This window comes from Podarcis liolepis (assembly GCF_965112155.1).
Source record: "Podarcis liolepis genome assembly, chromosome: 1".
Classification (NCBI taxonomy): domain Eukaryota; kingdom Metazoa; phylum Chordata; class Lepidosauria; order Squamata; family Lacertidae; genus Podarcis; species Podarcis liolepis.
In genome coordinates, this window is record NC_139554.1 from 120,058,378 (window position 1) to 120,082,357 (window position 23,980).

Below are 23,980 nucleotides of genomic sequence, written 5' to 3' on the forward strand. Positions count from 1 at the left end.
AGGAGCTCACCCCATCACAGGGATTTGAACTGCCAACCTTCCAGTCGGCAAGCCCAAGAGGCTCAGTGGTTTAGACCACAGCACCACCCGCTTCCCTAGGATTATAATGAACACTTAAAGGAAGAATGGATTCTAATGCTCCTGCGTCTTCGCTAATTGCTGCTTTAGTTATTTTATATTTTTTGGGAAAGGTTTTATAAAGATAACCAATAACTTTCTACATACATACATGTATCCCATCTGCACCAGTGAGCCTATTTATTAACCTGTTTTGCAACTTCCCTTAAGTTTGTTAATTGCGTTGTTGGGCTTTGTGAGTGAAGAAGCAGATATCAGTGGTAGAATCCTGCATTTTCATATTTCACAGTGGTTAAAAATAAAGCCCAAATCCTCAATCTGGAAGACAGGCAGCTCAGCCAGTCATGCCCCCTGCACTCGGATAGACAGTCCAGTTGCTTCAGCATAGCTCATTGTGTACAAAAGAAGAAAGAAAGTGTTCCGTATTAGATACTATATCATAAGAAAATAATGGGTTCACATTGGTGTCTAGGAACAGAATGTTAAATGCACTGTTTCAAGTGTAGTGTTGCGCACAAATATCTGTGGTCATGTCATGTCCCTGTTGAATAAATCTAAACCTAATGTCAAAATTTTGACACGAAGTCTATGCTATATTGTTTCAGACAGTTATGTGGCAGAAGACCAGGGTGTCCGATCACAAAATGGCTTTCATGGCAGTAGTGGGAACTGCCGTTATGAGCGGCATGGTACCTTTTCAACACCATAGTGAAGATCCTGAGGTAAGTTTCTAATTATCTATATGTTTCCCCCACCTGTTATTTAATCAGTTCAACCAGCATGAGTTCTTCACTTTTTAAATAAGGATATAAAATCGAGCACCGTGCTTATATTTTGGGTTGCTGTTGTGCTAAATTCCATTCCTTTCCATCTGCATATGTTTTGTTTCAGCAACAAAAAACACACTTAATTTTTTAATTTCTTTTCTCAGTAAGGTGTAGTTGATATCTAAAGAACTTTTTATGCTTGGACCATCAATGGGTATATCATAGGAATGGCTTTGGAGTCTACCTGTTTGTCACTGGTTCACACAGTGAATTTCTAGCATCACATTAAAGGGGAACAAAGTTCGCACTTCTTAGGCTATAATCCTAACTAGATTTCCATGACAGTACAGGGGTACCTCGGTTTTCGAACGTCTCCGTTGACAAACATTTCGGTTTTCGAACGCTGTAAACCTGGAAGTAAATGCTTCGGTTTTTGAACGCGCCTCAGAAGTCGAACATGCCACGCGATTTCCGCTGAGTGCAAGATCCTGAGGCCTAGCTGTCGGCTATTGAGTTTTCGGTTTTCGAACGTTTCAGAACTCGAATGGACTTCCGGAACGGATTACATTCGAAAACCAAGGTGCCACTGTACAGTCACATGAAATCAATATGGCTACCTTCCAGGTAACTGTAATTAGGAATGAGGTAAAGATATTGTTCCTATAAAAAGGATGTAAAAATACTTAAGTGCTGCACATGCAGTGCTTTTGTGATTCTGATTGGCTTGCGGTTGGTTTGCTCTGTATCTTTTAAGGTTTCTTCATTGCTTCTTTTTAACATTAGTGGAGGTGGGTGAGATCTCTCTCACCTGCCTTGGATTAGCTTGGAAATTATCCGAGTCCCTCCCTCCCTCAGTTGAGAAGAACTTGATTATTTCCTGAATTATCTTAGCAGGGCTGTTCTTCAAAACATCCCATTAGGCAGAGCAGTGGAAAAATTGCTGGGGGGGGGGGGGCAAAAGAACATTTCTGTAGAAGGCCCTTAGGACAAGAAGATCTGCTGTGGGGGCTTCGAGCCTCCAGCAGCTTTTCAAATTCAGGCTTAACTCCAGAAATCTACCTTAGTTCAGAATTAAATCTCAGTTGGAGATGAATTCATGGTTAACTTCAATGTCTGGTAAGTGCTGACCAGGGGAGTGAGAACCACCTGGTGAGGTTATGAATGACATCTAGGGTTACCCGGTGACCTTCAAACCTGGATGAGATTTGAACTTGGCTTTTCAACATCCAAATTTAGTGCTCTGTCGACAGCCTCACACTAACTCTTGATCTCATTCATCGTCATCTGCCTTGATTTAATTTCAAGGAAAGTGAAGCAGGAGACTTCTAAATGCCATGAAAATCTGGAGTCATTTCTTCTTTCTGATCCGAACCTTCTAGTTTTTGTGAACCGATTGTCATGGGAAACAGTGGTTTTTAATGGCCAGTTTAATTGCAATTCTAGGTGTTTCTCAGCGGCTTTCTTCCAAAGCCCAGTTCAGATGGTTGTTTGACAAGTCATTCAAGTGCAGAAAGGAGCTTCATCTTTGTAAACAATCGACCAGTGCATCAGAAGGAAATTCTAAAGGTATGGTTTTTCTCAGCTCCTTGTCCCAGCAGATTATAAAATATTTGCCAGGTTCCAAAGAGCTGCATTAGCTGCACGCAGTGGCTAGGTTGCGCCAGCAGGGTTTTTAATTTTGTCAAGCAGGCCACATCATTTGAAATTCCATTCACTTTCAGAGTTGGTTAGTATGAGCTAGAGATGGCAATGCCAAATCCCACTCTAAATGTAAAGGACCCCTGGCAGTTAAGTCTAGTCGTGAACGACTTTGGGGTTGCGGCGCTCATCTCTTTTTATTGGCTGTGGGAGCCGACATTTGTCCACAGACAGTTTTTCTGGGACATGTGGCCAGCATGACTAAGCCGCTTCTGGCGAAACCAGGGCAGTGCACGGAAACGCCGTTTACCTTCCTGCCGGAGCGGTACCTGTTTATCTACTTGCACTTTGACGTGCTTTCAAACTGCTAGGTTGGGAGGAGCTGCGACTGAGCAATGGGAGCTCACCTCATCGCGGGGATTTGAACTGCCGACCTTCTCATTGGCAGGCCCAAGGCTCAGTAGTTTAAACCACAGCACCACCACGTCCTAGTTTGTGTAATTAGTTGCATGGCTCTTTGGATCCTGGCCATGAATTTTTGCCTTTTATATATCATAAAATTGAGAGAGATGCAATCTTTCTTAATAAGATAACGGTAAGAGACCCCTGGACGGTTAAGTCCAGTCAAAGGCAACTATGGGGTTGTGGCGCTCATCTCACTTTCAGGCCAAGGGAGCTGGCGTTTGTCCACAGACAGCTTTCTAGGTCATGTGGCCAGCAGGATTAAACCGCTTCTGGTGCAACAGAACACCATGACGGAAACCAGAGTGCACGGAAACACCATTTACCTTCCCGCCGCACCAGTACTTATTTATCTACTTGCACTGGCGAGCTTTTGAACCTGCTAGGTTGGCAGGAGCTGGGTTCAGAGCAACGGGAGCTCACCCTGTTGCAGGGATTCGAACTGTTGACCTTCTGATCGACAAGCCCAAGAGACTACTGATGGACAATTAATTAGTGAATTAGTTAACTCTTGTAAGTGTAGAATAGTAATGAGCCAATTTTATTGACTCTCACATCCATTTACAATGCTTAATGAAAAATTGTAGGTCAATACCTACATTTCAGTATTTCTGGTAATAACATTTCAACATTTCTGGTAACAAGGTTTTTTACAAAAAAATCACAACTCTTTGAAAGCTAATTCCTTCCTATTAATGGGGGACTCCCCACAAGATGTTATAGAAAAATTCATGCTCTGCATGCACATAAAATGTTGCTACTTGCACACATAGAAGATAAGTATATATCATATTAAAGTTTTGTATTGCATTCATTTCTAATTGGAAAGTACATTTTAAATGCTATTCTTTTTGGTTTTAGCTGGTTCAACAATACTATAACCTGAAGTCACACAAGGATTCTAATCGTTCACACCCTGTTTTCTTTATCAACATTGCTGTTCCTCCATCTGCTGTGGATGTCAATTTAACACCAGATAAATCTCAAGTGTTTCTGCATAATAAGGTACAGCGTGTCCATTTATATATAAATGAGCAGTCTAATAATGTTGTTTTGCTACAATTACAGTTAAAAATGTGTTTAGATTTTTTAAAAAATAATAATGCTTCTATGCAAAACTTTAAGTTTAAAAATAAGCTGAGCAGAATCCGTTTTCAATTGACTTAATTATGCTGTAGCTAGCTAGCATAAGTTATTTATCACAATAATGTACTTACCATTTTTCTTCTTTAGGAGTCTGTCTGTCTTGCTGTTGAAAATGTCTTGACCTCACTCTATGGACCTCTACCTGGGACTGCTTCTTGTGAAACTGATTCGTCAGGAGACATCTTTGTTAATGAAGCAGAACAAATGAATGTGTCTGTAAATGAAGCTGAACCCAGGAACATCGATTCACATGCACACACTCAATTGATTTCATTGAGTAGTGCACAAAATAGTGGAACGGAAAAACCCACAGAGGTTTGTTTGGAGAATCAAATGTTGTATAATAATTCAGCTGTAGGATTTTCTACCAAAAATGAACTATCTGGCTGCGAGACAGCTGTGTCTGATAGATTTTTGTGTGAGCACCAACAGAATAAGTCTAAGGTGATATTTAACCTAGATGGCAATACTTTAACAGACACAAATTCTAAAAATGACCTTGATGATGATTTGAGAAATGACCATTTCCAGGAAGCAGTAGAGAGAACCACAACCATGAAAGACTTTTCTGAAGTAACTGCTGATAAATGGAGTTTGGGGAATGCATTTAAGAATACCAGAGGAGAGAACATTGAGCCTGTTCAGATTTTGGTTCCTGAAATGGAACGTGCAAGGCCTCAAGAGAGAAGAAATGATGATGGCCGACAAACATTTCAAGAGGGAAGTAGCATTCAAAGTCTGAAAAAAACAAACGTGGTAAATGATAAACTGGGACAGATTACAGCCTATGACATAATAAAAAATCGGATAATAAAGAAAGCCATGTCAGCATTTGACTTTTTTACTCAAGACTATCGCCCACGATTGTTAGCTGAAAATACCAAAGTGAGCATGGAAGAACTAATGCTGAAATTGGAAGAAATGTGGGAAACACTGAATGAAGAAGAGAAAAAGAAGTAAGTTTACAAACTTCACATCTGCTGACTAAAACTGGACAGTAGTTTCCATCCTGTGTGTGACTCATGTTCAGAAACAAGTTTTATCCATATTGATTTCAAAACCAGAATGGAAAATGCTTTTGGCTTGATAAGTGTAACATCTTGTATAGATAATTTAATTCTAATTATCTACTGCTTGCTGATTTATAAACTTAGGTGTTGCTGCCTCCGTCCCTCAGTTTTCCATTAAATGTACTCACAAATCTGTATGAAACAGCTTAATGCCTGTACAGCTCATAAATTCCCATAATCTTGTATACAGTGCATATAGTTTGTATATCATATTTTGCATTTGGCGTTAATACTTTCCGGGTTAGTAGCGGTAAACAATACAAACATAAAATCAGTAAAGTAATGTGTTGATAAGCACTACTACAAACAGAACTGGCTGCTGAACATTGGGGTACAGTGGTACCCCGCAAGACGAACGCCTCGCAAGACGGAAAACCCGCTAGACGAAAGGGTTTTCCGTTTTGGAGGCGCTTCGCAAAACGAATTTCCCTATGGGCTTGCTTCGCAAGACGAAAGCCCATAGGGAAATCTCCGGGGACCTCTTTTAAATGCTAGCGGTGGGGAGCAAAGCCTTTCCCCCCCCCTCCGGCCTTCAGAAGAGGTCCAGGAAGGCTGGCGGGGGCCGAAAGGCTTTGCTCCCCAGCGCCAGCATTTTAAAAGCGGTCCGGGATAGCAGGGAAGGGCTTCCCGCTATCCCGGACGGCTTTTGAAGGCAGGAGAGATCCGCGAAGCCTGGGCGCGCTGATGTCAGCGCGCGCAGGCTTCGGCATGCCGGCAAGTCTCCGCCAGCAGCGGCAGCGCTGCCGCTGCTGGCGGAGAGGTCCGCGAAGCCTGGGCGCGCTGATGTCAGCGTGCGCAGGCTTCGGCATGCCGGCAAGTCTCCGCCAGCAGCGCTGCCGCTGCTGGCGGAGAGGTCCGCGAAGCCTGGGCGCGCTGCGCGCAGGCTTTGGCATGCCGGCAAGTCTCCGCCAGCAGCGGCAGCGCTGCCGCTGCTGGCGGAGAGGTCCGCGAAGCCTGGGCGCGCTGATGTCAACGCGCGCAGGCTTCGGCATGCCGGCAAGTCTCCGACAGCAGCGGCAGCGCTGCCGCTGCTGGCGGAGAGGTCCGCGAAGCCTTGGCCGGACAGCTTTTGAAGGCAGGCGGGGGGAGCAAAGACTTTCGCCCCCGCCAGCCTTCAGAAGAGGTCCAGGACCTCTTCTGAAGGCTGGCGGGGGGCAAAAGTCTTTGTCCCCCCTGCCTGCCTTCCCAGGGGCTTTTAAATCGCCCCGACAGCGGAGAAGTCCTCCGCTGTCCCGGGGCGATTTTAAAATGCCGCCCGCCAGCATTTTAAGATCGCCCCGGACAGCGGAGAAGCCCTCCGCTGTCCCGGGGTTTTTTAAAATGCTGGGGGTGGGAAGAAAAGCCCTTGCCCCCCCCCCAGCCTTCAGAAGAGGTCGGGGACAGACTGTCCCCGGACCTGGTCTGAAGTCGGTTTCCCTAGGAACGCATTAATTGATTTTCAATGCATTCCTATGGGAAACCGTGCATCGCAAGACGAAAAACTCGCAAGAAGAAAAAACTTGCGGAACGAATTAATTTCGTCTTGCGAGGCACCACTGTACTTGTAAGAGACAAGATATTAACTAAGATGATAAAATAGCGTGGGAGAATGACATTTATTTTTCTTCCAACAATTAATTTTGAGAGAAAACATATTTTATAGGTGGATATATAATGACTCTGACTGAAACATTGCTAGTTTTTCATATGTTCCTTCTCTTCCCCCTTCTTCCCCTCTTTGTTAAGATTTGAAGAAAAGGCTAAAAGAGACTTGGAGCGATACAACAAGCAGAGCAGAAAAGCTGCGGATCAGAGTATACAAAGATCAACAAGGGAGAGAGAGAGAAAACATAAGTCCAAACTTAAAGACTGTCTAATTAATCAACAGAAACTTGATAAACTTTTTCATTCTCAAATGGAGGAGAAACCAAATAGTTGCAAAGGAATAAAAATTGTTCAAGTGCCCTTCTCTATGGATTCATTCAGACATAAACTTCATGTGCTTAATCAGAAAGAGACTGTTAAGGATGATCCTTGCTTGATTCGTCTTCCGAATTTTCCTGATGCGTGGATAATTGCCTCTGAGAAAAAGATAATGATGTTGAATCCATACAGAGTAGAAGAAGCCCTTCTGTTTAAAAAACTGCTTGCAAACCATAAACTTCCTATACAGAAACTGGACAACCCGATTATATTAACTGATAGGTAAGGCGAAAGCCATTTCAAAAGCAGATCATATAAAGGGCCACAAGCAAATGATTCATTTTATTTTATATTTTACAACAGTGTAATAAAAGTGATTCCACCTTCCTGCATTCTCTCCCAAATCCAGTATAGACCCAGCTTATATAGTTACAATCTAACAGAGATCCTAAGATCTCCAGCTTCATTTTGCTTGTTCTAAATGTGCCTGTGGCCTGTTTTGGACATTACATTCCAAGCTTCCCAAACCGTGGTTTTATTAAACTCAAAATGCGCCTCAGGCCTGCTCACCAGCTTCTACACTGCCAGCCTGGTCTCTTCCCCGTTATGTCTGAAATAGGAAACCGTTGTTTAATACCGTTTCCCTCATCAGGGTCCTTAGTCCATGGCTTGACCCTGGTTGGTAAATTGACAGCAAACCATGGTCCTGTGTTTCAGACACAATAGGAATCAATGTTGAAGCCAGAAAATAACAGGCGGCAGGGTACTGGACATTAAAGCTTGACATTACAGCTGAATTGGCCCTATGATTGTCGTATGCATTGAGGTATAATTATATTCCAGTATCAAACATATTCAGTTAAGGAGATTTGATAAGTATAAGATATGTATAGATACCTACAGAGACTACTGGTTCAGACAACCAGTACAAGACACATGTAGTCCAAGAGTTAGACCAGATTTTATTTACCCTTGAATGCCAAAAGCGCCCTGGTGATTTTTTGAAAGCCTACTACCTATACAAACAAAATATGGCAGTCTTAGTAAATATCAGTGGTGGGGGTATGAAATATGACATCATCAATATGGCCACCATTTTGTGAATCACCTTTTAGCTGTGCTGTGCTTTCTCCAAGGAAAGGCTTGCTGTTGCCTGGTCGCCATAATGTTTTGACTGAGTAGAGGGAACAAGGAAACCTTTGCTTTCCTTGCTTTCTCTTACAGGTAGGTAGCCGTGTTGGTCTGCCATAGTAAAAAAAAAAAATAATTCCTTCCAGTAGCACCTTAAAGACCAACTAAGTTAGTTCTTGGTATGAGCTTTCGTGTGCATGCACACTTCTTCAGATACACTTTCTCTGGGATTGTCTGTTCTTGCCTTAAGTTGAGAGGGGAAAGAGCAGGAAACACTGGATGCCAGAGAGAAAAGAACTGTGCAGTTACTTCCTTTGTTCCTGTGGGCCTTTGCTCTTCGGCCCAACTATATGTGACGGCATTTAAATATCTTTAATATTACGGGGGTGATTTCTAGTAGGATTTCCGCATGCGGGGAAGGGAGGTTTCGTCCTTCTCTCCTCAGCTGTGATCCCAATGGGAAAGCCCCACATGTGCTTCAGTTGGCAAAAATAAAAGTGTCTCGATGGTTTTCCCTACATCACTTAACTAGAAGAATTAAGATTGCAACTGCAATGATTTAAAATGGACAGCAGCTACTGTGGCTCTCTCCTCGTGGGGTAACACAGGACAATGGATAGCTGGGAAGATGTATTCTAACAGTGTATATGTTTTTGTAGTTGCTGTCTGAGCTGGGATCCTCAGAAATACAGTGGTACCTCAGGTTACATACGTTTCAGGTTACAGACTCCGCTAACCCAGAAATAGTACCTTGGGTTAAGAACTTTGCTTCAGGATGAGAACAGAAATCGTGCTCCGGCGGCGTGGCAGCAGCAGGAGGCCCCATTAGCTAAAGTGGTGCTTCAGGTTAAGAACAGTTTCAGGTTAAGAATGGACCTCTGGAACGAATTAAGTACTTAACCCAAGGTACCACTGTAAAGCAGTTCTAAAATTTCATTGGTGTGTGCTTTGATTGTGGGACACTATTAAAATTTGATTCTGTCTCATAAAAGTGATTAATGATTGATTTTCAGTCTTTTTAGTGACTCGCGTTATAAAGAAGTTCTTTGCAATAAGCCCAAGGAAAGCATAAGATTTGATGGGTCATCCTACTTGTCGGATACAAGACTTACAGCAAACGGATTTAAGATAAAGATAATACCAGGTATGGTGTGGCTTCATATTTTGATTTAATTCAGCTCCTGTAGTTCTCATTACTTGCTTGCCTCTTTTTCATAGTACTGTATATAACAATACTTGTGTTTCATTACCACATTTGTGTCTAGAAAACAACAGCCCCTATTATCCACTATGGGCCCCTCCAGACTTCCCTTTTACTGAGCATTCATTATGATTTTTTGCTTATAATGTAATATGCAACCAGTTGTACCCGCAGATGTTTTGGCCTTGTCGTAGTCCTTCGTTTGCAATCAGTGCATGTCCTGTTGCTTCCTGTGAAAATCCTGTAACGTTTCATACCACAAATGTTCTGCCCTGAGCCCAGTTTTAAAGAGGAAGAATGGACTCTCTCTCTTGAAAAGGACATACGAATTGGTGCCGCCTCATAGCTTGACCAATCACAGCTCGCAAGCAGCTCGTAGCTAATTCAAATCATAGATTTTAAAAAAATAGTGTAAACTCAGATACCAGCCAGCTTCCATTTTGACTTGAAATGCTCATTTTGGGCTTCTCTGAAGTACATAAAGACAAGAAGCGAGCAGGGGGAGCGCTGGCCTGCAATGACACCCATTAGAGAGGTACTGGAACTATGCTCTGGCTGAGAAAAAGCACTGATTTTAATAATAATAATAATAATAATAATAATAATAATAATAATAATAATAATAATTTTTATTTATACCCCACCCTCCCCAGCCAAGGCTGGGCTCAGGGCGGCTAACAACCAATAATAAAAACAAGTTGAATGAATACAACTTAAAAACAAGATTAAAATACAACATTGAAATATTGAAAAATTAAAATATTAAAATGTACTTAATATTTAAGTAGAATCATAGAATCATAGAGTTGGAATAGACCACAAGGGCCATCGAGTCCAACCCCCTGCCAAGCAGGAAACACCATCAGAGCACTCCTGACATATGGTTGTCAAGCCTCTGCTTAAAGACCTCCAAAGTAGGAGACTCCACCACACTCCTTGGCAGCAAATTCCACTGTCAAACAGCTCTTACTGTCAGGAAGTTCTTCCTAATGTTTAGGTGGAATCTTCTTTCTTGTAGTTTGGATCCATTGCTCCGTGTCCGCTTCTCTGGAGCAGCAGAAAACAAGCTTTCTCCCTCCTCTATGTGACATCCTTTTATATATTTGAACATGGCTATCATATCACCCCTTAACCTCCTCTTCTCCGGGCTAAACATGCCCAGCTCCCTTAGCCGTTCCTCATAAGGCATCGTTTCCAGGCCTTTGACCATTTTGGTTGCCCTCCTCTGGACACGTTCCAGTTTGTCAGTGTCCTTCTTGAACTGTGGTGCCCAGAACTGGACACAGTACTCCAGGTGAGGTCTGACCAGAGCAGAATACAGTGGCACTATTACTTCCCTTGATCTAGATGCTATACTCCTATAGATGCAGTACTTAATATTGATTGGATTATTTCCACTGTTCACAGAGGTATGCATAGCATGAAGCAGGGGGCAGGGGGTTGGACTCAATGGCCCTTGTGGTCTATTCCAACTCTATGATTCTATGATTCTAAGCAGAGTCTTCAAATGTTTGCAAGGACTTGAAGAAATAAACCAGCAGGTCTCTTGGGTGACTGACCAGCAATCCTTGCCCTGCTCATCTTCATTCACTCAAAATCATTTAATTTCTCAGGGTTGTATTCTATACTATTCCTACTCAGAGTAGACCCATTGAAATTAATGCGTGACTAATTTAGAACCATTAATTCCAGTGGTTCTACTCTGAAAAGGGCTAGCATTGACTACAACCCTCATTTTCCATGAAATTTTGCTGGCCTCCTTTTTAAATTCATCTCTGTAATCCTGCGGATTAGAGAATAGGGAGAAAAGAAGGTGTCATGCAGTATGAAGGAGACATGTGGCACACCCGAGCTTAGCACATAATTCATGCTCTCATTTAGATGTTCAGAGAATATAATGTTACGTTCCCAATGGTACAAATGTGTTGACATATTTTGCTAGTCTCTAATAAGTAAGGCCCACATAGGCCATGTGTGATTAGTTTCCTGTGTAAAAACTTCCTTGCTTGTGAATAAAAGTAATTTCTGTTTGTTTACACATTTCAAGCTTTTTTCTTAATAATAATACTATAATAATAATTCTATTATTTATATCCCACCCATCTGGCTGGGTTGCCCCAGACACCTTGGGTAGCTTTCAACACATAATAAAACATGAAACATTAAAAACTTCTTGATACAGGGCTGTCTTCAGGTGTCTTCTAAAATTTGTGTAGTTTGTTTTTAATCACCTTGATATCTGATGGGAGGGCATTCCACAGGGAGGGTGCCCCTGTCAAGAATGCCCTCTGCCTGGTTCCCACTAAGTTCACTTCTCACAGTGAGGGAACCGTCAGGAGGTCCTCAGAGCTGGACCTCAGTGTCTGGGTTGAATGATGGGCGTGGAGACACTCCTTCAGGTATACAGGTATTTCTTACCTCACAAAGTCAAGAAATGGATTGTACCACTCATAGAATTGTAGAGTTCGAAGGTACCCCAAGGTTCATCTAACCCCGGCATGGCTAAACTTGGCCCTCCAGCTGTTTTGGGACTACAATTTGCACCATCCCTGACCACTGGTTCCTGTTAGCTAGGGATGATGGGAGTTGTAGTCCCAAAACAGCTGGAGGGCCAAGTTTGGCCATGCCTGATCTAACCCAACCTCCTGCTATTCAGGTATCTCAACTAGAGCATCCAGGACAGATGGCCATCAAACCTCTGCTTAAAAATCTCCAATGAAGGAGAGACCACCACCTTCCATGACAGTCCGTTCCACTATTGAACCGCTCTTACCCTCACTGCTGTACAATAATATTCAGTTCCTCTCATCTTAGTATGGTTTTGCCTAGACTGCTAAACTGGTGAAAGAGTAGCATTGTCCAGAGTGCAGGCCGGACATTGTCACAGCCAAGCCTTTGGGCTGTCCTGCTCTTACACCAGGCATGCTGAAGACCTTCTGCTTGTGCCTCAGATTAGCCACTCATGTTTTAACAGCCACTCATTGTTTTAACAGCTAAAGTACAAATAAGATGTTTCGGTCAGTATTGTGGGGAAGTGAGCTTTAATTGCAATATGATGCCAAGCTGGTAATTCGCTAGGTCCAAACAAAGATTTGCTCTGAGTTTTGAGAAACGCTATAGCTTCATGTGTTACCATTTCAGCCTTGTATGTAGAGGACTGCTGACAGATCTGCCGTAACATATGGGCATCTCAAAGGATAGGTCTTTAAAAAGAAAAAGGGTGGGGGAAAGATAGAACCTTGGAACAGTGTCTTGATGAAAAACCAATTCCCTCCAAGAAGAGTGTTTTCCTTTCCTAACCATCCACAAGTCTGGTGAATGCAGGCTGATTTTAAATTCAGTTTATAAATAAGTCTCCAATTAGCATATTCTGTAATCCCAACTACATGTATTGCTGTAGAAACACAGTTTGTGTTTGATTTAAAACTCTTTAGCTTGACTTCCCAAATGTCTATCCCTGCATCAAAGTTTATAGTTTCTGATCAATACTCTCTTGTACTTCTGGGGAGCGGAACCTGTTTTTGGGTGCCAAGATTAATACCCAGAAAAACAGAATATGGTATAGAGCACAATTTATCTACTGGCGCTTGTCTCACTCCAAGGGGGGAAATTATGTTAATGTATATGCAGTTTTAGGGAGGCGGGTGGCACTGTGGATTAAACCACAGAGCCTAGGACTTGCCGATCAGAAGGTCGGCGGTTCGATTCCCTGTGATGGGGTGAGCTCCCATTGCTCGGTCTCTGCTCCTGCCAACCTAGCAGTTCAAAAGCGCTCCAAAGTGCAAGTAGATAAATAGGTACCGCTCCAGCGGGAAGGTAAACGGCATTTGCATGCGCTGCTCTGGTTCGCCAGAAGCGGCTTAGTCATGCTGGTCACATGACTCAGAAGCTGTATGCCGGCTCCCTCGGCCAATAAAGCGAGATGTGCGCTGCAACCCCAGAGTCGGCCACGACTGGACCTAATGGTCAGGGGTCCTTTACCTATATGGAGTTTTGTTAAATGCTATATAACAATAATAAAAAAGAACAGTGCCTGCTCAAAAGCAAAACCTATTAAGTTCAGTTTGTCTTACTGCCAGATAAGTAGGTATAGGATTACAGCTTCAATAATTGTAGAATCCTTCCTCCTGATCAGGAAGCTGTAAGGTGGAAAGGCGGTTCTTTCTTGTTTGTTTTTTGCTGTGCCAGCTCCAGACAGATCAGTGGGTCACCCAACTCCCATAATTTCCCCGACTCCCATAATACTCTTTTTGGGGTAATCCAGCACAAGTAGGGTTGCCTCCACTTCACTCATCTGTAGCTGGAGACTTTCCCATGGTGGAAGTCAGTGGACAGGGGTGTCTCCTGACTGCTACCCTCTCAGAAGTGCTGATCGGAGGATGAGATATAATTCAGGGTTTACTACGTACACACTGATCCAGACTACCGTATTTTTTGCTCCATAAGGCGCACCTAGTTTTTAGAGGGGAAAAAATATTATCCCCCCCCCCCCAGTCCCAAAGAGCAGCGGACAGGCTGCGCCAAGGAGCAAAGAAGCCAAGACAGCGAGTGGGATCCATCCTGCTGGCTGTCTTGGCTTCTGCCATAGCCGCGCGCAGCCTCTCCCAGCCGGAGGGGCTGCACTCGGCGAAAGAAGCCAAGACAGAGAGTGCGATCCATCCCGCTCTCTGTCTTGGCTTCCTCTTTAGCAGCGCAACCTCTCTAGCCAGAGAGGTTGGTGGCGGCTATGGCAATTCCCCCACCTCCCGCAAAAGCCCACAGGAGCTGCACACCCTTTAAGGAGCGTGCGGCTCCTGCGGGCTTTTCTACAAGGAGGGAGAAGGGACTGACTGGCCATGCCAGTCCCTTCTCCCTCCTAGGGAAAAGTCCGCAAGAGCCGCGCGAAGCTTGTGTGCGGCTCTTGGGGGCTTTTCCTGCCTACATCCCCCCTACATTTGCTCCATAAAACGCAGACACATTTTCCCTTTTTAGGAGGGAAACGGTGCGTCTTATGGAGCGAAAAATACGGTACTTTGCTCCCCTGCCAGCACTTGAGAAAAACAAAACTGTAACCTCAGGCTTAGATGTCTAGACTTGGGGGATCATTGTACCTTTTGCTCCAAATAAGAGAATCATAAAATTGTAGTTGGAAGGGGCCACATCTAGTCCAACCCCCCACAATGCAGGAATCTTTCTCCCAATGTGAGGCTCGAACCCATGTCCCTTGGATTAAGAGTCTCATGCTCTACCCATTTGAGCTATAAGGTACAATATGTAGCCAGGTAGTGCTGGTGAAGGGGAGGGGATTCTCCTCCCCACACCTACCATTTCCCCAATCTGCAGAACTCTTTTTAGCTCTTGGCTGGATAAATTAGTACAGTGGTAAAAACGGTAAAGGTACCCCTGCCCGTACGGGCCAGTCGTGTCCGACTCTAGGGTTGTGCGCTCATCTCGCTCAAGAGGCCGGGCGCCAGCGCTGTCCGGAGACACTTCCGGGTCATGTTTGCCAGCGTGACTAAGCGGCATCTGGCGAGCCAGGACCAGCGCCGCACACGGAAACGCCGTTTACCTTCCCGCTATAAAGCCGTACCTATTTATCTACTTGCACTTAGGGGTGCTTTCGAACTGCTAGGTGGGCAGGAGCTGGGACCGAACGACGGGAGCTCACCCCGCCGTGGGGATTCGAACCGCCGACCTTGCGATCAGCAAGTCGTAGGCACTGAGGTTTTACCCACAGCACCACCCGCATCCCAATGCAGTGGTACCTCGGGTTAAGAACTTAATTCGTTCTGGAGGTCCGTTCTTAACCTGAAACTGTTCTTAACCTGAAGCACCACTTTAGCTTATGGGGCCTCCCACTGTACCGTGCTGCCGCCGCGCAATTTCTGTTTTCATCCTGAAGCAAAGTTCTTAACCTGAGGTACTGTTTCTGGGTTAGCGGAGTCTGTAACCTGAAGCATATGTAACCTGAGGTACCACTGTATAGATTTTCCTGCTTTGCAGTTGTGTACATTGGGTCAAGCTTGTCATTCTGTTGCCTGGTTGCTACCTCCCTGTTCATCCCAGATATGTTATTGATTGTATCAGCCTTAGTATAAATAATTGTGGGGATCCCAACAGCTTTATTCTCTCCATTATGAAAACTATATTTTTGCTCTACCCTATGTGATTCTTATCTATCTATCTATCTATCTATCTATCTATCTATCTACACACACACTTGTAAAAGGACTGGCATTAAGAGATTGAAGGTTTAATTGTGATCTGAACTTAGCACAGGATCTGGAAGGTTATAAAGTTCAGTACTTGAGCATTTTGAGAATTAGGGAAGTTTTTAGATAAAATGTATTCATGTATTTTACACATTTTAGACTGCAGAACTGTACAAGCTGTTAAATGTTGAAGGTGTGGTTGGGATTTGGCAGACTTTAGGCTTATATGGTAGATGTGTTAGGTTTTTTTAAAAAATGATAATTGGGACCATTTTGAACATAATGGGATTTATGTTACCTTGAGAACCTATGGCTCTTTTATTAGAGAGGTTGGCAAATAAAGCAAAAACCAAATCCATGTTGTTAGCAGATTAGACTTTAGAGACCAAATGTCAGGAGGGGGGAATTTTCAAAATAGGCATCAAGCATTCTACAGAAAAGAGCTAGGTTAGACCATATGAAATTATTCTAACATCATTTTTCTCTCTCATACACACACACACACACACACACACACACACACAGTGGTACCTCAGGTTACATACACTTCAGGTTATAGACTCCGCTAACCCAGAAATATTACCTCAGGTTAAGAACTTTGCTTCAGGAGCAGCACAGCAGCAGCAGGAGGCCCCCATTAGCTAAAGTGGTGCTTCAGGTTAAGAACAGTTTCAGGTTAAGAATGGACCTTGAGAACGAATTAAGTACTTAACCCGAGGTACCACTGTATAGAATTAAAGCTTTGTTTCAAACATTGAAATACTAACAAAAATTTAAATAAGCATTTAGCCAATGCTTTCCAAAGTTGAACTTGAATAAACTGAAGCACACTCACCGTGCAAGTAACTAATAATGAAATATTTTAAGTTGTGTTCTTCATTTTAAGAAAATTAAAAATGCGTAGCTCTGGGGATCTATAATTGCAACTTTACAGCACAGTTTGTGTTGTATGCATGTTTATGTGTGTTTACTCAAAAGTAAGTCCCGATGAGCTTAGCCCCCAGCGTGTCTAGGATTGCAACAACAATTTTCAATGTGAATATTTTGTTGTGTAAATCAAAACAGTATTTAAAACACACTTGGTAACTCCAGGTATCATTGTGTTCAGTTTATTCATTTGTTTACTATTTGGTGTTTCAGCTATGGGAAATCAGCTGGAAATAGAAGGAATGGCAAACTGTCTGCCGTACTATGGGATACCTGATCTGAAAGAAATTCTGAGTGCTGTGGTAGATTGCAATGCAAAAGAAGTTCATGAGTGTCGACCTCTTAAAGTCATGAACTACCTGGAGGTAAGTATTGCTTTATGGTTTGCAAGCTCTTCTTTAGCATGCTGCTTTTAATGCCACTGTCCTATCAAAAGATACAGCTTGATGCTTAAATATAAAGCATTGCTACCTAAAAGGAGAAATTAATACCAGACGCAATCACAATACAGATCAGGCCTGGATGACTGTTATTTGCATTACAATAAAAGGTTCCATTGGCACAAATGGGTGCCCTTCTTCCAATGCAGGTAGCAGATTTGGGTTTCCTGATCTGGAACGCACAAGTGGTCAGAGTGTTTAAAGCTCTACTCCTGTGCCCCAGTCCAGATCGCTTTCCTCCACCACCCATCTGGTGGTTGTTGTTTAGTCGTGTCCGACTCTTCGTGACCCCATGGACCAGAGCACGCCAGGCACTCCTGTCTTCCACTGCCTCCTGCAGTTTGGTCAAACTCATGCTGGTAGCTTTGAGAACACTGTCCAACCATCTCGTCCTCTGTCATCCCCTTCTCCTTGTGTCCTCCATCTTTCCCAACATCAGGGTCTTTTCCTGGGAGTCTTATCTTCTCATGAGGTGGCTAAAGTATTGGAGTCTCAGCTTCAGGATCTGTCCTTCCAGTGAGAACTCAGGGCTGATTTCCTTAAGAATGGATAGGTTTGATCTTCTTGCAGTCCATGGGACTCTCAAGAGTCTTCTCCAGCACCATAATTCAAAAGCATCAATTCTTCGGCGATCAGCCTTCTTTGTGGTCCAGCTCTCACTTCCATACATCACTACTGGGAAAACCCATCTGGTATCAACTTCTAAAAAGCTATTCATGTAGTTGCTAAGCCAGGAGTGCCCAAACTGTGGTCTGCAAAATGTCTGGATTTGTGGTGGAAGATGGAAGATGGCCCATCAGATACCCATATAGATTTTAAAACTGTGTTTTTAATGGCCATTTTTATTTCTTATATATTGCATTTTATTGTTTTACAGTTTGAATCCTGTGGAATTGAAACAGTAAAATGCAACACATAAGAAATGAAGCAACAAAAATATAGTTAGAAATCACACGGCCTCTAAAATAGAGCATTGCAAGCAGAAAAATCTTTGAGTGGTCCATCGAGACACTCAGCAATTTTCAAAGGTTCTGTGGAGGAGAAAGTTTTGGAGCCACTGCCCTGAGCCATTTGAGTCCCCAGAATGTGGAATATATGAGCTAAAGGAAGGGAGGAGAGTGAAGAAAGGTCCCTTTCTTAATTTGAGCCAGCCCATGTATCAAATTCCATTCCTTCCTCTTTCCTTCAATGGCAACTTCTGAGTAGAATAATTTAGCTGCAGTATATCTGTAGGTCACCTATCCGAATCTGTACTTCAATTTATGGCAGGATCTTTTCCACACAGAAGAGTAACCTACTTACACATTGGGATTTGGGAAACTGGACTGCAGGGCAAATTTGTTCTAAAGTAAGCCTCACTGAGCTTGTTTCTGAATAACAGCCTGATCTTATTTCCGCAGCAAAAAGGGGGAAAAAAGAATGTGGTTAAGAATGAGCCACTCCTTAAGCCCTTCTTATGATGGTTAACTGTTGCTTGGGAGCTGCCCCACATTTTGTTTGCAAAATTTCTTCTTTCATAGATTAGATTTGGAAAAAACCAAAGATACCTAATTCAGTTGCTTGGCCAAAGAAGATTGGAATATGATTTTCTATGAAAAAGTATAGTAGTAAAAAATGTTCAATGGAGAAGTTTGCACCCTATATAATTTATTGGATTTTATTGTAGCCTCAGGTTAATGTCTAAATGTAAACATTTTTGTTCCCATAGGGAGAAGCAGTAAGACTGTGTCGGCAGCTACCTTTATATATATCCAAGGAAGATGTACAAGACACCATCCACAAAATGGAGACACATCTTGGAAATCAACATAAAGGCTGTGTTCATGGTCGTCCATTTCTTCATTATTTAACAAATATTCCAGAGTAACTAGCAAGGAAAAACCTCGTCCTGCAGTCACATTTCACACGATTACAAACAAAACTCCTTTTTTTGCATAATTTATTAAGAAATTATTTGTAACTGTCTTGTGTTTTGATCTCTATGAAGTGGAAGAGTGCTATTTTTTAAAATGAACATGAGCATTGAATTAATGGTATTGAAATGTGTTTTCGAATAATTCATTGTTTCTCAGAAAATATACTGAAGGACAGACCACATTCTGAAAGTGTAAGATCAGCTGATGGAAATTGATTTCCAAATTACATTATTTTTCTACTGGACAAGTTTGTAGTTCATAATAAAAAAGTACAAAAGAAGACTGCTCACAGCAAGAAGAAAATGGAATATAATGTTTAATGCTGATTTGTCTCCACTAAACTAAATGGATACTCAGGGTTGAAGTGTATGGCTCTACAAGTATTTACAGATGCATTTTCTACAAGTGAACAATATGTGGATACATCCAAATAAAAATTTGTATTTCTCTTGTGTTATTTCATATTCTAATTTCTCAAAATTTATGAGATGGCTATTACTCAAAGCCACTGAAGCATATGCAGAATCTGCTTCTGCTTGGGGATTGTTTTGCTGAATTAGGAGCTCTACAGATAATATTCAGATGTATATTCAAACATGAAACCTGGGTTGGATCTAGACACATCAAAGAAGTGTTTCAGTTAAACGCATTGTAAACTTTGCATGAGAAACCCGCTTGGCAAAAATGAAACTCCACAGTGCCATCTGTTGTCACAGTGTTGTAATGAATATACAGGACACAGGTGGTTCTGTGGTCTAAACCACTGAGCCTCTTGGACTTGCTGATCAGAAGGTCGGCGGTTTGAATCCCCATGACGGGGTGAGCTCCTGATGCTCTGCCCAAGCTCCTGCCAACCTAGCAGTTCAAAAGCATGCCAGTGCAAGTAGATAAACAGGCAGCACTGCGGCCAGAAGGTAAATGGCGTTTACACGCGCTCTGGTTTCCATCAACAGTGTTCCGTTGCGCCAGAAGCGGTTTAGTCATGCTGGCTACATGACCCGGAAAGCTGTCTGTGGACAAACGCCAGCTTCCTTGGCCTGAAGCTCAACCCCGTAGTCGTCTTTGACTGGACTTAACTGTCCAGGGGTCCTTTACCTTTTTACCTAATGCATATACAACACATATATCTTTATCTAGCTGAAGAAGTGTGCATGCACACGAAAGCTCATACCAAGAACTAACTTAGTTGGTCTTTAAGGTGCTACTGGAAGGAATTTTTTTATTTTATCTAGCTGAGTTCTTGGTGAGTCTTCACTGGTGTAGCACTTTGAAAAATTAAAAATTAATCTGTGGACTGTTGCACTCAGCATAAGGTTCACAAGATCCAGTTTTAATATTTCAAATTAGAGTAGTGAACTAACACTGCAGCATGTGGCTGTTTTTAAGAAAATGCAGCCTTTTTTAAAAAGAAAAAAATACAGCCATCTGAGAAATGCACATTAGCAATCAAATGAAGCTGATTTGTGAACAATGGCAAAGTAGTCATTGCAGTCGTTATGTTGCAAAAGATTTTTATGTCGCTAATCAGTTCCGCAGTAATCTAGGTCTGCATGAGACACACCAAACATAATCAGATTTCACTGCCTTTTCCATAACTTCAGAATCTGGATATGACATTCTGGGCCACATTTGAAAGATAGTTTTTTTTTGTTATTGCCACAGGCTAGGCTTGCTTGAGTAGAGGATCTGCAGTTCTCTATCCTTGGGTGTTTGTTAGAATCATAGAATTGTAGAGTTGGAAGGGACCCTGAGGATCATCTAGTCCAACCCCTTGCAATGAAGGAATATGCAGCTGTCCCATACGGGCATCAAACCTGCAACCTTAAGCATTATTGGCACCACATACCAACTGAGCTTAAAAAAAGAAGTCTGTTCTGCTAGTCTTTAACCACATGATTGTGAACATGGTAGTGGTTCACATGCGTTAGGGGACATTGGTTTATTAGAAGTATCTTGGATCTGTGATGTGGAATGTGTAGAACATCCTAACTAAAAATCTAAGTCTTTACAAAACAGCTCGGTCATCTCCTGCATTTCAAGCCACGTTTGCACGTTGCTGTATACACCAGAGAGATGGGGATATCTACTCAATGTGCCTTGGCTGTTTCTTTTCTGCATGCCTTTAACCCCCTTGAACTATTAATGAAGCTGTCGTCTGTGCATGTGATAATGGCTGCGGTTATCACATGTTTAGCTACACTGAGGTTTTCTCCTGGTTGGACTCTGATGGGTATGTGTGATAGATGAAACTCAATCAAAAATTCTTCATTTGCTGTTTGGCAGTGCAATTCTGTGCCTGTTTTTGCAGCCTGTGTTCAGTGGGGGGCCTTTTCCCTAAGAGACGTTTACTTTTTTTTATTATTACAACCACATTCATGTTGCAATTTGAGTTCCTCATATGGGCTGCACAAATTTAAATGCACCTGTCTTGAAGGGATCATAGCATTCTAGAGTTGTAAGGGACCTTGTGGGTCATGTAGGAATGTCAATGAAATATACTCGGAGTCGAGAGTGGATTTCATGCTCTTTATTCAGCTCATAGTGGTGAGGAGGAATGGAAGTTTCCCCAGAATGTCTGCTTTATATACATTATTTACACAATGGGCTGCACGTGATTGGCTAATTCCGGAATTCTCCTGTAGGCCAATCAGGTTGTGGATTCACTTCCATGTGGAGCTGGATTGGGTGGCTCTTACAGACCAATCATACTGCTGCATTGTTCTAGGACCAATCAGACTGCTGCATTCTGAATCCTATTGTTCTAGGACCAATCAGACTGCTGCATTTTGGATCCTGTTGTTCTAGGACCAATCAGACTGCTGCCTTTTGGATCCTATTCAACTCAGTACATAACAGTCAACTAAAGCATCCATGACAGCCATCCAACCTCTGCTTAGAAACCTCCAAGGAAGGAGAGTCCACTGCCTGTCATGGGAATCTGTTTCACTGTTGAGCAGCTCTTACTGTCAGAAAGTTCATCCTGATGTTCAGTCAGAATTTCCTTCCTTGTAACTTGAATCCACTGGTTCGGGTCCTAGCCTCTAGAGCAAGCTAAACATTCCCAACTCCCTCAATTGTTTCTCTATGAAGCTTGGTTCCAAGACCCTTGATTTTCTTGGTTGCTCTCCTCTGCGTATGTTCCAGCTTATCAATATCCTTAAACTGCGGTGTGCAGAACTGGACACTGCGACAGGTGTGGTTTTACCAAGGCGGAACAGAGCGGTACTATGACTTCCCTTGATCTTGACACTATACTTCTGTTGATGCAGCCTAGAATAGCATTAGCTTTTTTTTTTGCTGCTGTATCACACTGTTGACCAGGCTTCCTCTACCTTGGCCCTCCAGATGTTTTGAGACTACAATTCCCATCATCCCTGACCACTGGTCCTGCTAGCTAGGGATCATGGGAGTTGTAGGCCAAAAACATCTGGAGGGCTGAGGTTGAGGAAGCCTGCTGTTGACTCATATTAAGCTTGTCTACTAAGACTCCTAGATCCTTTTCACACATACTACTGGAAGCCAGATGGCCCTGTCTTATATTTCATAGAATTGTGGAATTGTAGACTTGGAAGCGACCATGAGGATCATCAAGTCCAACTCCCTGCAATGAATGAATCTTCTGCCCAACGTGGGGCTTGAACCCACAACCCTGAGATTAAAAGTTGCATGCTCTACATTTGTGCAGCTGGTTCTTCCTGCCTAAAGATATGTCCTGCAAGGCAGCAGGTCTGGATTTTCCCTTGGGGGTTTATTTCCAAAGCCTTCTAATGTATGAGTAGAGCTGCAAAGCAGTGAAGGTTTAGGATGAGAGTTTTCCTTCTAGATGAGTGCAAAACAACTACTACTACTTCTGTTTTTGTAATAATGTGAAGTTTCAATGAGCCTGTTGACAAGATCCATTAAAAAAAGCAACTGTACCAAAAGGAAATATTGTGAAAATAAGGATTTGGGGTGGGGGCAATTTTTTGTCCTCCCTCAAAGCGCCAGCAAAGCTGGTGGGGCTTCCCTCTGGCTAAATTCTGCAAACATACGAGGTCACGGAGACCCCCAAGTGTCCTATTTTCCAGGGACTGTCCCAGATTTACAGAAATCCGTCCGGTCTCTGATTTGAACCCAGAATATCCCGCTTTCCTTAAGATGCCCCTATTTTCATTGGAGAAATGTTGGAGGGTATGGAGTTATGTGACCCCAGAGTCAGGGAGATAAGTAACTATACAGTCTTTAGAAAACACCTGAAGGCAGCCCTGTATAGGGAAGTTTAATGTTTTATTATGTTTTTATTTATTTTGGAAGCCACCCGGAGTGGCTGGGGCAACCTCGTCAGATGGGTGGGATATAAAGATGATGATTACGGAATAGGACGTCCCTAGTTTCATTGAAGAAATGTTGGTATGGAGTTATGCAACCTGGAGCCAAGGAGATAAGTAACTATACAACCTGTAGAAGGCAGCCCCATATAGGGAAGTTTTTAAAAAACGTTTAATGTTTTATTATGTTTTTTAGGGTTCCCATATTTCAAAAGTAAAATCCGTGACACCACATGCAAAGTTGTTGAGCTTTTTTAAGGAAACCGCCAAGATTGTCGAGCTTTCTTTTAGAAAGCCGCCAAAGTTTTAGAAATAAACCCAAAATTGTTGAGCTTTTTGGGGGATAACTAACCCCAAAATAGTGATTTTAAGCTTTTGGAGCGCTTTCTGCCGTTTTTTCCATCCATCCATCCAAGTTTCCCAGACATTTAGGCAAAATTCCTGCCCGACACCTATATTTACACCCCAAAAGCCTACTTCCTTATGTATGTTGGAAGCCGCCCAGAATGGCTGGGGCAACCCAGTCAAACGGATGGGGTATAAATAATAAAATGATGTTACCATGGACAATATGGTCAAATACGGATTATGCAATAATATGCCGTTGAAAATGTTGACAATAGGACCCATGAAGGGGGGGGGGAGGAGTCCAGAGATTCAGAGTAACCTCTAGATATGGAAATGCATTTGGATTGTTATAACTTTATATTTGTAAAATTAAATAAAAATTATTTTAACAAATTATTGTTATTAAGATGATGATGGTGATGATGAAATAGGGTATCCCTATTTTCACGGGATAAA

The 23,980-nt window shown here is 42.6% G+C and overlaps 1 protein-coding gene and 1 long non-coding RNA gene across 2 annotated transcripts in view; one reads left to right on the plus strand and one right to left on the minus strand.

Moving 5' to 3' along the window:
- Positions 1 to 19,321, plus strand: part of PMS1 (PMS1 homolog 1, mismatch repair system component) — a 51,252-nt gene extending 31,931 nt beyond the window's left edge. The window contains exons 6-13 of the mRNA XM_083468276.1: positions 684 to 800; positions 2,289 to 2,411; positions 3,807 to 3,950; positions 4,179 to 5,047; positions 6,887 to 7,345; positions 9,208 to 9,338; positions 16,727 to 16,878; positions 18,662 to 19,321. Of these exons, the coding sequence (XP_083324402.1) occupies positions 684 to 800; positions 2,289 to 2,411; positions 3,807 to 3,950; positions 4,179 to 5,047; positions 6,887 to 7,345; positions 9,208 to 9,338; positions 16,727 to 16,878; positions 18,662 to 18,820 (2,154 nt within the window). The 3' untranslated portion in view covers positions 18,821 to 19,321. The remainder of the gene's footprint in view (positions 1 to 683; positions 801 to 2,288; positions 2,412 to 3,806; positions 3,951 to 4,178; positions 5,048 to 6,886; positions 7,346 to 9,207; positions 9,339 to 16,726; positions 16,879 to 18,661) is intronic.
- LOC310691148 lies at positions 147 to 23,920 on the minus strand. The gene is made up of 4 exons (XR_014518358.1): positions 23,654 to 23,920; positions 9,821 to 9,907; positions 4,159 to 4,273; positions 147 to 466 (listed from the first exon to the last, which is right to left on the minus strand). It is a non-coding gene; the product is annotated as an uncharacterized lncRNA (long non-coding RNA).
- Positions 23,921 to 23,980: the final 60 nt, after the last annotated feature.